General features: G+C 36.1%; 2 protein-coding genes across 2 annotated transcripts; one reads left to right on the top strand and one right to left on the bottom strand.

Annotated features, from left to right (window-relative positions):
- The first annotated feature begins 248 nt into the window (after window positions 1-248).
- LOC140802711 (F-box/kelch-repeat protein OR23) lies at window positions 249-3,492 on the top strand. Its single transcript, XM_073158267.1, has 2 exons — window positions 249-1,300; window positions 2,795-3,492. Exons 1-2 carry the CDS (start codon window positions 357-359, stop codon window positions 3,081-3,083), a joined length of 1,233 nt encoding a protein of 410 aa, XP_073014368.1. The 5' UTR covers window positions 249-356; the 3' UTR covers window positions 3,084-3,492.
- A 1,031-nt stretch (window positions 3,493-4,523) lies between these two features.
- LOC140780732 (GRF-interacting factor 1-like) lies at window positions 4,524-7,535 on the bottom strand. Its single transcript, XM_073126460.1, has 4 exons — window positions 7,243-7,535; window positions 5,849-5,925; window positions 5,451-5,535; window positions 4,524-5,185 (listed from the first exon to the last, which is right to left on the bottom strand). Exons 1-4 carry the CDS (start codon window positions 7,327-7,329, stop codon window positions 4,784-4,786), a joined length of 651 nt encoding a protein of 216 aa, XP_072982561.1. The 5' UTR covers window positions 7,330-7,535; the 3' UTR covers window positions 4,524-4,783.
- Between the last annotated feature and the right edge of the window lie 9,062 nt (window positions 7,536-16,597).

Genomic DNA, 16,597 nt, shown 5'->3' on the forward strand with positions numbered 1-16,597 from the left:
ATTTTATTTTATTTTATTTTATTTTGTAATAGAAGTCGTAGTAAAGAAATGGATGGTATTAATTGTGAAAAGGTCAAAGCGCTCACGTCAGTCCCCTCAACACTACCTGATCCCCGACCACATCTCATCAACCAAACAACCAGTCCACCTATACATGACTCTTCCTCATCTCCGCAAATAAAAAGCCGCCACGTCATAGTCTTCAAAATTACATGAGCTGCTAACCGTGTTGCACGTTCTGTCCATTTCAGTCGATCCCTCCCACCTTCGCCACGAGAACACTTCCGGAGCCAAACCGACCTTTCCCCCTTCGTCTCTCTCTCTCTCTCTCTCTCTCTCTCTCTCTCTCTCTCTCCATGGCTTCGTCTTCCTCCTCCACCGCCGCCGCCGCCCTCCCGGAACCCCTAATCCCTGGTCTCCCCAACGACATCTCCGTCGTCATCCTCGCCTCTCTGCCCCTCCCCATCCAATCCCGCCTCCGCTTCACCTGCCGCGAATGGCGCCGCCTCCTCTACCCCTCCACCATCCTCCCCCTCCGACGACTCCTCCGCCTCCCTTCTCACCAACTCCTCGCCCTCTTCCCCTCCGACCCCTCCCTCTCCTCCCCCTTCCTCTTCGACCCCTCCTCTCTCTCCTTCCTTCCCCTCCCCCCTCTCCCCTGCTCCCCCCACCTCTTCTACCTCTCAAACTTCTCCCCCCTCTCCCTCCGCCACCACCTTTACCTCCTCGGCGGCTCCCTCTTCGACGCCCACTCCTACCCCCTCGGCCATCCCGTCTCCTCCGCCGCCGTCCACAGCCTCGACCTCGCTGGAGACCCCCCATCCTGGATCCGCCTCCCCGACATGCCCACCCCACGCGGAAGCTTCGCCTCCGCCGCCGTCGATTCCGCGTCAAGTCTAATCGTGGCCGGCGGCGGATCGAGGCATCCGATGTATCCGTCGCAGGGAAGTCGGATTGTATCGGTGGAGTGGTATGATATGGCGGCGGGTGAGTGGAGGATGGAGGAGAAGATGCCGAGGCAGCGGGCCGGGTGCGTAGGGTTTGTGGCGGAGGGTGAATTGGAGGAGGAGTTTTGGGTGATGGGAGGGTATGGGGAGTATAGGGCGATGGCGGGGGTTGTGCCGGCGGATGTGTACTGTAGGGACGCGGTGGTGTTAGGGTTGAGGAGTGGGAAGTGGAGGGAGGTGGGAGATATGTGGGAGGAAGGGGAGAGGAGGAAGCTTGGAGCTGTGGGTGTGGTTGAGGGAGAAGATGGGTTGGCCAAGGGTGTGTTCATGCTCGATCGCAATGAGATTTTTAGGTAAATTTGGTGACGATATTGTAGTGTTATGTATTCTGCTTCTATGTTTTTCTCATTAAATAGCATCTAAGCTGGATGATGTTATGAGTATATGGCACATTGAGTTCATTGTACAATTAAATTTCTAGGGAATTGCAATCCCAAGAACACATTATGCGAATCGCTGTATTAGTGTGAGTTCAATTTCTTTGAAAGGCACAAGATATGTTTCACTAGTCATCTACTCATCTCATCGTTGATGAATAGATCTGTTTATCCCTGTGCTCTATTTTTTTTATTCTTCTTTGTTTGCTTATCATTCCAAATTTGGTAGTTGATCATAGATAGTTCTTGATGCATGGAGAAGAATATTTTTGAATCTTTGGCTACAATTGTTGGAACAGCAAAGAAAATCTGAATTGGCCATATGAAAGCATGATATTACCCTGGTACCTTTTAGTCTGAATTTGGCCGTTTTATTCACTATCCTAAATGTGCGACATGCCAACATGCCTTTTCCCCTGTTTTTTCTTGTTTAGATAGGTGAGTTGATGTCACCACAATTGGGGTTACCTCAAGGTTTTTATTGAAAATCTTTTTCACTCTTGTGCATTATACCCCCAATTTAGAGGCTACTTTGTTTGGCACCATTGACATGAACAGAGGAATGCATTTTGTTATGAACCTACACATACCTTACTCTTGAAACTTCTTGGTCCTATTTAAGCTATACAAATGCTGCAATTTTTTCCAGATGTTTGTCAAGGCTTAGTTGACTTGTTTACAGGACATGTTGGAAATTATGGTGAGTTGGCTGATGAAGTCCTAAACAAAAGTCCTCTTGTGTACTTCACTCCATATGTACCAGAGCAAGTGAACTGATTCCTTATTAGAGTTTTGATATCATTTTTGGCCTATTGGGAGTTATTTTATGGGGTATGTTATTCTCAGTCTCGTACTAGAAGTTAATCCCAATAGTATGCAATCTATCTTCATGTGGTAAGGTTATCGGCATAAAGATCAGGATTCCAAAGGCAATAAGCTTGTTCTGGAGGAACCATCAAAAAGATTTTTAAATTGTTTATGTGGAAAATAGTACCATGTTACTGAGCTTCCTGTACTAAGTTAAATTTCTTGTGATATGGGGGTTTTGTCCTAGTATAGTGTTTGTCATTCTGGAATAAGAAAACTTCTACTTCTGATTAAGTTCAAAGTCTTTGGTGCTTGGGCGTTTGGACCTGATAGTGATGCATGTACTGTGAAATAGAGTTGGAGCGTATTCCTCATCAAAATCCCAGCTCCTTCACTAGTTAGAAATCTTTTGGATTCTTAAGCACTGCACATTATTGAACTTTAGCCTGTATTTTAAACATTTCAATGCATGAACCTTTCTAATTCGACATGGTAACATATTAGTATTTTGATCGCATGCAAACTCTAATTCTTCCACATGTATTATTTTTAAAAGGCCTATTTCTCTGGGAAGTCATATTTATGGACAGTTCTGCTTTGCAGATATGATTTTGCTGTAAACAGATGGCTGAAAGAATCGTGTTTGCGGAGAAAGATTCCAGCCAGTGAATCTTGTGGTTTTGCTGCTATGAATGGTGAGCTGTATGTGTTAACAACAGCACAGCCCTCTCCAGATATCTCAGATCTGCGGAAGCGTCATAAGAAGAGGTGGAGAATGGAAATACAAGTATACAACCCTGAGAAGAAGAAATGGAGATTCCTTATTGCAAATCCACCATTCCAGCAACCCGTAGACTTTAAGACCACAATGCTCTGCACTATTCGATTATAAATTCCCATATGCTAATTCCTGGTTGTACAGCTTCATGCTATTTGCCAAACTTATGCTACAGAGACATCCACATACCTATAATTTTTATATGCAACGCATTGTACAGAGTGATACAAACGTTGCTGGTTGCAATGCAGGTAGGACTCACCGGGGTGGAGGAAAAGTCTTTTCGGTGGTAGGTCTTAAGGCTTCGTGTACTTTGTAATTGATGCTGATTCTTGTATATGCCCAGTTAGATACACCAAGGTATTTGTATATATTATAGGTGTGATTCATCTTTGTGTTTTAAAAAAGATGCCTTATTATCTTTTCATGATTATTGTATATGACCAGGTGGGACTCACCCAAACAATTATATACTTTCATGTTACCTTATTATATTTGTACATTCTAAGTAGTTTTTACTCCATGATGTGCTTTGGAGCAATACTCTGTTATGTTACTGTTATATACTTTCAGGTAGGACTCACCCAAACAATTATATACTTTCATGTTACCTTATTATCTTTGTGCATTTTAAGAAGTTTTTTCTCTATGATATGCGCCTGAGCAATACTCTGTTATGTTACTGTTTTATACTTTCAGGTAGGACTCACCCGAACAATTATATACTTTCATGTTACCTTATTATCTCTGTGCATTTTAAGAAGTTTTTTTCTTTATGATGTGCGCTGGAGCAATACTCTGTTATGCTACTGTTTTATATTTTCAGGTAGGACTCACCCAAACAATTATATACTTTCATGTTACCTTATTATCTTTGTGCATTTTAAGTAGTTTTTTCTCCATGATGTGCTCTGGAGCAATACTCTATTATGTTACTGTCGTAGCTGAAGTTATCATATACTGTGGATCAAAACTACTGTCTGTACTTGCTGCAGTTGTAAAATTGATTCTTAGCATATACTAATGGTTTAAGATTTTTGTTTTCGTTGCAAGAAATATCACTTGCTTCAATGATTTTCCTCTACAGTTCCAAGGTACCAGGAGTTTAACTATTAAATAAGCATAAAAATTAAAAACTGTTTTAGAAAAGAATTATATTATAGTTTAAGTAGGAGCCCAACTCAAAGAAAAAAGAATAAATAAATTGCAACAAATTGTATCCAAAACAGCCACAGTTCATGACAAAAATAAATGAAAGCACAAATCAGTAAATTATAAAATAAAAAAAATAGAATAATTCATGACAAAAATGAGAATTGCAAAGCATCAGCAAAGAATTGTCCTGTAAAATGGTTACTATTTCATGAACAAGTTGGGTACATGCAGTTCATGGATCATTCAGAAAAATTAACATCCACAACCAAATGATATATCAGTTATTCTGTTCAACTAAGCAATTCGTACGTGCCCTCAAAGCAGTATTTTTTTCCTCACTGTGATACAAAATTACTATATGAAAATGGATTCAGATTTTAGCAGTTGTTCCAACAGATCTTTTAGCTTACAAAGCAATGGCCACCGAAACTTCATTCAAAATATACAGAAGCCATTGGCTAAGTGCAAATTCCACAATGATACATAGAGAAGGGCATCATTAGCATTGAACTAACTACACAACTACTCAGATCATTTAACAGAGAGCTAAGCCATGAGATTTGCAATGTCCAAACAACAAGGAAAGAAGACAGTTTAATCTGAAAGTACCTACTGGCTACTGGATTAAACTTTGTCAACTCTTAGTTACCACCAGAAACTCAACTTCCTTCCTCTTCAGAACCTTTTAGATACATAGGCTCAGACATCTCCCCACTTTGACCTCCAGCATTGGCACCCCGCACATCACCAGAAGATGGAGTTCCAGAATCTTGCTTTCCAGCTCCACCACTGCGGCCAAAGACAGGAAAGACTCCAGTATTCAGCATGTTATTGCCTCCCATGCTTGGCTCACCATGGAGTGCATTAAATCCACTGGTTACACCTGAGCTCATTCCAAGCTGGCTATGTGCCAATGCTTGTTGCTGCATAGGCGACAGGGATGATTGAGCATATAGCATCGACGATCGAGCAGCCATCATTGACTGTGGGGTCATCAGTTGAGCCTGTTGGGGGGGCTGCATGTACCTAGGGCCTGACTGCATGGCAATGTTTGAAGGGTACTGCCGGAGGAAGGAAAGAATGACAGAGGTGAGATCATATCATGACAACATTCATTAAGTTGGTTCTGGCATGAGCAAATTTTTGAAGCCAAAACACTACAGTCTGTCAAGAAAGTTAACTATTATATGAGCCTGAACCCCCTTCAGATTCCTAGCAGAAGATAATATATGTTAATCAATATATCAAGATAGCTTAGGTTCATGTATTTGACATAACTAACATCAATAGAGTCCATACATGGTCATGTTTTTAAATGAATCATACCTGTACCATGTTGGATGCATGAGGAGGTTGGCTATCTGCTATGGCAGCAAGGTACATGAGATTATGTTGAAGCTTAGCTTGATTCCTGAAGCAACAAACCAGAGAGTAGAAATGAATCATGATTAAGGAACAAGAGAAATGCAGGGGAATCTTTGTCTGCGTATTCTTTACATCATCAGCTTAGATTTCTCCATATGTCATTCCCTATTAGAATAGCAGAGAACAGTATATGCAGCTTATAGCATAAATATACGAGATCAAGACCAGCTATATGAGATCATCTTGGATATACTTCAGCAGGGAGCTTCTAAATTTCCTTAGCGGCAGATAAAGTAAGTTCAACCTTCTAATTGTATTTTGCCATAGGATGGATCCTAAAGGTGGGAGATTAGACTCACCGAGCACATTCCTCCACTTTCCCAGTATTCTGGTTATCAAGAATGGCCAGAATCAATTGCTTGTTCTCATCCAAATACTGAAACATATGAAACAGAAGCAAGATGTATCATTACATCAGAAGTAAAAGGGGGAGCATATGGACATAGTCCAACTCAAGATAGCATATAAACAAAATCACAATATTATTGAAGTTTAAATTCCAAGGGGTTTAAATTTAACAGGAATAAGTAAGCTTCATAGTTGACAATAAGATGCACATCTAGCAAATCACTGAGGAAAGACAAAAAGAAGTGATAGAGCAATTGTCAATATTAAGTCTTCCTGAAATAGGGGAAAAACCAGAAAGGAGCAATTTGTTAGCTGTGAAGATAAAGGATGACTAGCATTGATGACAAACACTGCTCAGAACTTCAACAAATTAGCAATGACAATTGACAAATAAAAGGTTAGAAAGGGTTTCATTTGTACAGTAACAGTTAGGCAGTGCATTTCGAATTTGAACCTAAAAGATATCCATAAATAGGTAACAGTAACCAATGTAAGACTAGATTAATAGACAGAGAGATAAAAAAAAGGTTAACTTTTGCATATGAATACAAAAAAGGTATTTCTTTGATAATTGATGTAAGTCATTCGTTCCTATATAGAACTCGAACCATAACAACACATCAAAAAAAGGGATCTGGAATGTAAATGAAATTTCATACACCACATCAAATAAAAAAAAATGGGGGTAAAAAACTAAAGACAGTTCAGATAAGCTCTCTAGTTTAACACTCTTCTTCCCTTTTACTTTTCAAGCACATAAGTCGTTCCAGAATAGAAGGGCATATAAGTTCACAGAGACAAAGTTACATAGGGAACCTAAGATAGAAAAGGAGATTAATTAGTTTAAGAAAACCAACAAACCCAGTAACAAAAACACAAATCTTCAGATCAAAAACTTGAAAATTAGAAATGCACAGTTCAAGTGCCCCATCAAAGCAGTCATGGAAGCACGTCAACATGACATTAAAGCCCAGGAAACATCACATAAAGAGTACAAAGACACCCAAAATAAAAACAACTTTACAGTCATCAAAATACAGCTGGAGAATCAAAGAGAAAGAAAAAAGAAGAAAAACAACAGAGAGTACTCTTTAAGCATTTGTACCCTATTTACCCCAAGAGAAAGAGCCCAATTAAAAAAAAAAAAAAACATCAACATGCATAAAAAAAAAATCTAATCAAGATCAGTCTTTTCCCCTCCCATTCATCTGTCATATACTTCTCATTTACTTTTTGTTTCCTCTTGGCTGCAAATCACCAGACATATCAATGACAGAAAGGACTTGAAGAAATATCTAAACAAACCTAGGAAGAAAAAAAAAAGGAGGGGGGGAAAGAAAAGCACCTGCTGAATGAGATCAGTGGTGACAGTGGTAGGAGCTGCATAGCCCCCCATTATGCTCTGATTCATCTGCATGATGTGCTGCTGCATCCTCTCTCTCTCTCTCTCTCTCTCTCTCTCTCTCTACGAGTTTTAGTAAGCGGAGAGAGAGAGGATTTGAGAGGGGGGTTTGGGGTTTTAGAGAGTCGATGCTTCTCTCTTCTTTGTCTCTGCTCCTTTTTTGGGCACACGCACAGGACCAAGGACTAGGGGGGAGAGAGACGTTGATACGCTAAGTTAGAATTGGAGGTAATCTTACCTAGGTGGTGATGGGATGCACTTCTCTTTGTAGTTTTGTCTCCCTTTCGGACAGCCCGAAAGTCACGTGCCTGTTGGGCGGTTTGGAAATTTCAATTTGTCCTCCAATTTCCTCTTTCTATTAATTAAGCGACGATATATATATATATATATATTATAATTCTTTATAATAACGGATGGGTATCATCTTCCTTCACCCAATTCGTGCGAAAGTGAGGAAGAGTTGGAATCCCAGATTAAAAAAAGTAATTTGGGTCTCCTTTTCCCATGAAAATAATGATAATTTGTCTGCCTCTGCATTGAAATTTGAAACTTAAAGAGACTACTCGCTTTGTTTTTAATATTTTGTCGTTATTTAATTTATAATTTTCTTTAAAAAAATTTAATTAATTAATTTTCTTAATCTATAAGCATTATTATTATCATAAAACTAACTAAACGTGACAATTTTTGGACATTATATGGGGAGAGAGATAGGACGGGATATTGGGCCGTAGGTGGGCCGGCCCGACATCCTCTTTCTTTTGGCCCATCATCATCATTATATGACGTTATAATCCCACTAAATAATTCTAGACCAAGTTGTAATAATAAATAAGTTATTAAATAGACCAATTTTTTTTTCTATTTTCAAATCAAACTATATTTTTTTATTTGTATAAGAGGAATTAAGTGTTGAAATTAAAAATACATTAAAAAAAATTATAATTAAACCCAACCACAAGAAGAAGATACAGTCTGCGTACTTGGAAGCCAAGAAAACTAGGAAAAGTTTTGCTTTGACTTCTACATCTTGACTAAGAAACAATAGAGCTGCTAAAATTCGTACGGTGTAACCCATTTCAAACTAATATATTATCAAGTCAAGCAATTAAGGTTTCTTTTTTTTCCCCCTTTTTCCCAACACGAGATGAGCAAAGTCAGATCATTTCACGGTCTATATTCTCGTTTTATACGTTCCTTAACCGTTACTATTTTCTCTTGTTTTACCAAAGAATTACTCAACACGGTTCCAGTGGTAGTTAGACGAGACCAAGTATATACCATGCATGCATAAAAGTCCATCACTTTGACTTCAAACTTTAACAAGAAAATCAAACCATGCATGCAGTGTAAAATTCTCTTCTTCCTTCCCTTATATATATATATATATATAATGTAACTCCTCCTCCATTGCCAGTCATCCCCTTCATCAAAATCCACAAACCACCTCCATCTCCTTCTACACTCCATCACATCCGAGAATTAATTGTAATTCAAAGATGGCGAGTGTTCTGAACAAGATCAGTAGCTGCACAAAACTTGTCATACTACTCGTCCTGGTGATCTCAAGCTTCCAACTTCTCGAAGCCTCAAGGCCATTGAAGGAAAGTTGGTGGGCTCAAGATGTGGTTGAACTCCTGAGCTCTCTTTCCAACTCGCCGGTGCCGCCGTCCAGCTCGTCGTGCACCACTCACAGTCCCAGCAATCACTGTCGGTAGATTGATCTGATGCATGGATTACAAGATTTAAGATTACGAAGTGTATATATGGCAGCCAATTATAGTTATAGGCAACTGTGTAGAAGCATTCTTTGTATTCTTTCAAGGAAATCAATAACGATTGATATTATCTTTTTTTCTATAATTTTCACTGTTTGTTGTAGAACTAGAGATGAAAAGAGTTCTTATATGAACTTCTTTCTAAAGAATAATCTCAGTTTACTTTGAAATAATTATTTCTTATATTACTTGACCGTGATATAATTCGCTGAGTAACCCAATCAATATTTCAATGCCTCAAAATTCGTTTAAATTTAAGGGCATTTTATGAGAAATACCCTCCCTTTTATCATCATCAAAAACTCCACCACGTTACTTTGTATTTTTTTTTCTTGCCCCCAAAATACTTCTATCTAAATCTAATCTTATATAGCTACTAAAGAAACATAGAATATTATAATATATTTTTTAAATAAATTACTTGAAATATACTTTGATAGTAAAAAAAATTTTGACTCAAATACCTCTAAACTATATCATCATTATCGTAAATATATTTTCTGCTAATTTCTTAGTAATTTTTTCATTCATTCATAGATTGCCATGTACAAATCACGTGATTCCATATGATATATTTATACTTATATTTTAAAGTGAAGAAGAGAGATAAATTTTAGGTTAAAATTAATCTTATCTTATCATTGGCATTTTGATCTTATTAGTTTTTCCCTCTGTATCATTAGTGGATGAGATATTTTTAATAATTCTACGTGTCAAAAGTAAAAGAAAAAAAATTAAATGTATCCAAGTGTAATTATCACTAAATAATATTCAAAACAGTGGATTTGATTTATGTCCGTGATACCTGGGAAGTATTGAAGTTGGGCTCGGTCTTATGGGCGCGTTTGCTACGTAGTCGAGTAACAAAAACTACGACCAGGTCTTGAATTCAAACTTTTAGACCAAACCATGCAAAAAATGAAACTGAGACTCTCTACGTACTCCTATCTATATATATCTCCTCCTTCCTTTCTCTCGTTTCTCATCACATCTACCTAGCTCGTATAATAATTTACAAGCTCGATCACTGCTCCAGCTCAATCAAGAGATCATAGATCGAGATTTAGTTCTTCCCTTATATATAACTTCATCAAAATCCACAACCACCTCCATTCGATCCATCTCCTTCTACACTCGATCACTTGCGAGCTAGAATTGATAGATTAAAAATGGCGAGTGTTCTGAACAAGATCAGTAGCTGCACAAAACTTGCCATTCTACTCATCCTGGTGATCTCAACCTTTCAAGTTCTTGAAGCCTCAAGGCCATTGAAGGAAAGTTTGTGGGCTCAAGATGTGGTTGAACTCCTGAGTTCTCTTCCCAAGTCGCCGGTGCCGCCGTCCGGGCACCCGTGTGTCACCAATAGTCCGAACTTTAACTGCCGGTAGATTGATACATGAAGACTATATATATATATATATATATATAAATACTAAGTACTTTTGATACACAGGCAATTGTATATTGGTATTTTGTAAACTTTATTTGTACTAGTCTTAATTTCAAGGAAATCAATAAAGGAAATTGATTGATTATATTGTTTGTATTTTTTTTTCCTATCCCAAATTCTAAACTGCATAATATGTAAACGATACGCAGATATTTATCACGACCCAAATGATGCCAATCAAACATACCTTCACTTTTAAAATTATTTAATAAAAATTTTTGTATATAATGCATACTTTATAATGTATTGTGATTTATTGCAAATTGAGTCATATGATTTAGTAAATTATAATTAGCGTAACACCATGAGAATATTTCGTAGTTTAGTCATTTTATTTCTAAAATAATTAAAATACTCTTAGTATAACTTGGTTGAGGATATTTTATAATTTTCTAATATTATTAACTTAACTCAGAAATTTAGTTTCTGCACATATTCACTAAATTATATAGCTCGATTTGTAAATAGTAAAAATATAAGGCGTAAATTATAATTTTATTAAAAAATATGGTGTTATATGCAAATTTCTTAATGTTCGAGAATTAAATCTTTTTATTATGAACTTAGAATAATATCTCAACTTGTACATATCTATTTAAACAAATATCAGATATATAAAAGCTTATCTATCTTGTTGTCTTTACAACTTAAAATTTGCGTTTAAACTTGTTGGGCTAATTGTAGTTTACTAATCCACTTTTGTTGTTTAAATTTAAACATTTTAACTCTCCGTGGTCTACCATTAAATTGCAACCATATTACTTCTGACATTCTCAAATCAAATTATATTTTTACGTAGTATAATTAAGTGTTTTTATATCCTTGTTAACAACTGACTAAAATAATTGCAACTTAGTATAAACTAGAGAAAGATTAAATACATGAATTAAAAGTTAACATCAACCCAAACCGGATACCCGCCGTAATTCTTTCTAGAGAGAATTACCACAAGAAAGCTAAATGTAAACAGGTATTACTTTGACCGGCCTCTATTTTCTTCCAAAAAGAAACGGATACTTGACTTGACTAAGAACATTAATGTATAGAGCTGCTAGAATTCTTATTATTTAGTTCATTTCAAACTAATATATTTATGAAGTCAAGCTAGGTACGTACTTTCATTTGATGGTCTTAATTCCCAAAAGAGTATTTCTTGTTTACCGACCAAACGTTACTCAACACGGTTCTCGTTGTAGTAAAACGAGACCAAGTATTCCGTTCATAAGATTTCATCATTTTTGACTTCAAACTTTAAGAAATCAAACCATGTAATGAAATAAAAGTCTCCCTTCCCCTATATAACTATAACTCCCTTCGTTGTCATTCATCCCCTTCATCAAAATCCACACCAGTTGACGCACTCGATCACTTCCGAGAAGTAATTAAGATGCTGGGTATTCTGAACAAGAAGAGTAGCTGTACAAAACTTGTCATACTACTCATCCTGGTGGTCTCAACCTTGCAAGTTCTTGAAGCCTCAAGGCCATTGAAGGAAAGCTGGTGGGCTCGAGATGTGGTTGAACTCCTGAGTTCTCTTCCCAAGTCGCCGGTGCCGCCGTCCGGGCACTCGTGTGTCACCCATAGTCCGAACTTTAACTGCCGGTAGATTGATGCATGTATGAATTATATATATAAGACTGTATACTTAATTAGTATGCATGTCGTGTCAGGGATGAGTTTCTAGGGACGTTGGGAATAATATTATGTTACTAATTTTCGATAATGTACTGGCAATTGTATACAGCGATTAATTGTAACCATTCTTTGTTATCCTTTCAAGGAAATCAATAAAATAAGGATATTTGATTCATATATTCGTTCTTCCCTGTTTGTTGTATTCTTTCAAGGACATCAAATGTATAGAGGCACTAAGTTTTGCAGCATTACTGTTCATTCATTATTTATCCGAATATGGATATTTAAGAAGGGATATTTTCATTTCATACGCTCCATTACGCCTTTATTTTAGTTTACACACCAGCTTTAGTTTTTTTTTCTTATTTTTAATTTGATCCTTGCCTTTTCAATATCTCGTAAAGAAAATCTTACCATAAAATGATAATCGACTGTTATGAACCGATTTGATCCGGATCCGATTTGAAAAGTTCTAGACTAGATTTGGGACGTGACCTTCGAAGAAAGTTGCGGATGATCTAGCCCTTGGATCTTCCTGAAATTTAAATATGTTGTCGCCCTTGAAAATAGCTTTCCAATGAATCTAAAATCGCATGGTTTGAATAGTTAGATCTTGAGATGGATGGTTAGATCTTGAGATATCGACCAAATAGTGGTCGAAGGTCAGATAAACCCTAGCTCGATAGCCCTTCAATGGCTAGATATGTGCTAGGTTAATTCCTTGGTGTGAATGGGGAGAAGTTGTTGTAGAAAAGAAAAATTATGAGTTAGAAGAAGCTGACTAAAACGGTGGAAGGAAGGAGATGGGAGAAGGCACCGATTGCTAAAGGAGATAAAAGCACAAAGTTTTCAATTATCAGATTAAATTTCAATTACGGTTTCATTCACATATTTATAGGGGCTCACCCTAGGAACCCAAACAACTAAGTTAAAATTCTAACAAATCAACTAAACCAGTTTTTCTTATCTTCACAAATTAACCCTGCAGATAGATTCCGAATGTCGAGAAGTCGTGAATACTTTGTAGATCTCGAGGTTGGCGATCTTATATAATTTGTTTGATATTATTCTAATGTCCGTAGAATATACTACGAATATTTTTCTAAAATTGCGCAAAATTAAATTTAGCTTATTAAATAAAATCTCAATCTATTAAAGCTCTAACTAAACCAAATAACCAAATAAGATAATTAAACTCAATCCATTAAGCTCAGTCTTCCTTTGATGTGACCATAAGAGTATGTTCGATCAAAACTATTAGATGCACTATTAATATTCAATTGTAATTGTCTCATACACCATTTCATTAATTTCTCATTATCTTTCTCAATCATAAGTTATCGTGAATAGCTATATAACATACTCATCCTTATATCTTGTATCATTACTTTAGTTATTTAATCTTATGAGATGACGTATTTTTAATAATTGAAGAGAGTTCAAAATAAAAAAGTTGAGGAATATATATATATATATATATATAAATAATGTTCAAAGCAGTGGATGTGAACAATGTCCGTGATACCTGGGAAATATTGAGTTGGGCTCGGTCTTTTGGGCGCGTTTGCTACGTAGTCGAGTTAACAAAAACTATGACCAGGTCTTGAATTCAAACCTTTAGACCAAACCATGCAGAACTGAAACTGAGACTACCTACGTACTTCTATCTATATATATCCTCCCTCCTTCGTCTCGTTTCTCATCACACCTACCTAGCTCGTATTATAATTTTCAAGCTCGATCACTACTCCAGCTCAATCAAGAGATCATAGATCGACATTTAGTTCTTCCCTTATATAACCTCATCAAAATCCACAACCACACCTCCATTCGATCCATCTCCTTCTACACTCGATCAATTATTAAAAATGGCGAGTGTTCTGAACGACATCAGTAGCTGCACAAAACTCGTCATTCTACTCATCCTGGTGATCTCAACCTTTCAAGTTCTTGAAGCCTCGAGGCCATTGAAGGAAAGTCTGTGGACTCAAGATGTGGTTGAACTCCTGAGTTCTCTTCCCAAGTCGCCGGTGCCGCCGTCCGGGCACTCTTGCGTCACCAACGGCCCGAATTTTCACTGTCCGTAGATTGATACATGAATAACTATATATATAAAAGTATATATGTTACTAAGATCTCGTTTATTTCAGGAATAAAATTTATTATTATTTTTAAAATAAATTTTTTTTATTTAAGAAATAATTATACTTATATTTATTTATATTCTAAAATAAAATTATAATAATTATTTTTGATACGATACAAAGTGAAAAAAAAATCCAAAAAAAAGAAGTGTTTTACTTTTGATGAAATTATAATAAATACTCTTTGATGTAATATAAAGTATGATGATGAGATAGATATTAAGGGTAAATTAGTAAATGAGTTAGTGTGTAGTATAAGATATAATTTTGATAAATAATATTTATATTTTAGAGTATAATTATTATAATATTTAATTATTATTTTAAAATAAAGAGTTATATTTCTGAAGTAAACGAGTGCTAAATTTTGATATACATGCAATTGTATAAACATTCATTGTACTCTTAATTTCAAGGAAATCAATAAAGGAAATTGATTGATTACATTCTTTGTATTCTTTCCCATCTCAAATTCTAAACTGCATAAACGTAAACCATATGCAAATATTTATCATAAGCCAAATGATGTCAATCATACCTTGGCTTTAAAATTATTTAATTTAATATTTGTCCACGTTTTAGTGACAATAGAATCTTTTTATTATCAAGTAGAATAATATCTCAACTTATACGTCACACATATAAATGCAAATCCCAGCTTGTTGTCTTTACAACTTAAACTTTGCGTTTAATTAGGCAAATTGTAGTTTACTAATTAACTTTTGTAACCATATTACTGCTAACATTCTCAAATCTAATTATATTTTTATGGAGATAATTAAGCGTTTTCATATCTTTGTTAACCACTGACGACTAACGATTGAATCTTTATATAGACCATAGAAATATTAAATACTTAAATTAAAAATTTATGAACGTAAGTTAAAGTCAACCCAAACCGGATAATGTAATTTTTTTTCCTAAAGAAAATTACCACAAGAAAGCTAAAGGTAAACAGATATTACTTTGACTGGCCTCTATTTCCTCCAAAAGAAAGGGGTATTTGACTTGACTGAGAATATTAATATATCGAGCTAGCTACTAAATTCTTATTACTTAGTCCATTTCCAACAAATATATTTATGAAGCCAAGTAAGGTACTTTCATTTGATGCTCTTGATTTCCAAAAGTTTCTTTCTTGTTTACCAAACACTACTCAATACGGTTCCAGTTGCAGTTAAACGAAACCAAGTATTCCATTCATAAGATTTCATCACTTTTGACTTTAAACTTTAATTAAGAGATCAAGCCATGCAATGTAAAATTATACCTTCCCCCTATATAACTCCCCTCACTGTCATTCATCCCCTTCATCAAAATCCACACCAGTTAACACACTCGATCACTTCCGACTTCCGAGAAGTAATTGAGATGCTGGGTATTCTGAACAAGAAGAGTAGCTACACAAAACTTGGCATAGTATAGAAGTTCTTGAAGCCTCAAGGCCATTCAAGGAAAGTTGGTGGGCTCGCCTGAGTTCTCTTCCCAAGTCGCCGGTGACGCCGTCCGGGCACTCGTTTGGCACCGATAGTCCGAACTTTTAACTAGTATGCATGTCAGGGATGAGTTTCTAGGGACGTTGGGAATAATATTATGTTACTAAGTTTCGATAATCTACTGGCAATTGAATATAATACAGCTATTAATTGTAACCATCCTTTGTTATCCTTTATTTATCCGAACTCTATGGATATTTAAGAAGGGATATTTTCATTTCTTAATTTCAATTTAATCCTTGCCTTTCCAATATCTCGTAAAGAAAATCCTACTAAAGAATTTTATAATCGACAAATAAGTTCGAGAATTCACCGGGTTTAATTTGATTCTATTAAAAATATAATAGTAGAATTACAAATAGTTAAAGAGCACAGGGTGTAAATTGTAAACCGTAATAAATACATAATACAGGGTGTAAAATAAAAAGAAACTCCACATTTTCTCGTGGCGAAAATTAAACCCATAAGAAAATATAATCTGAAGAACAATCAAACATCCAGCATAACGGTCTGGGGATCTCGTTCAAAGTAGTGGTAACCATTCAACACTTCACCTCTATATATTCAACTGCCAATTAAGTCTTAACCTATGGTAGAGTAGACCCACGGCATCCATTAAGAATAACGTGGTGATTAATTAACACTATATATATATATATACACACACACGTACATATTGTACAAAATAATAATATTCAAATTAAGTGATGTAGGTGATAAGGTGGGAAATATTGAAGTTGGGCTTGGTCTTATAAATGGGCGCGTTTGCTACGTAGTTGAGCAACGGAAACTATG

The sequence above is a fragment of the Typha latifolia genome, chromosome 1 (genome assembly GCF_019914945.1).
Source record: "Typha latifolia isolate L0001 chromosome 1, TyphaL0001v2, whole genome shotgun sequence".
NCBI classification, from domain to species: domain Eukaryota; kingdom Viridiplantae; phylum Streptophyta; class Magnoliopsida; order Poales; family Typhaceae; genus Typha; species Typha latifolia.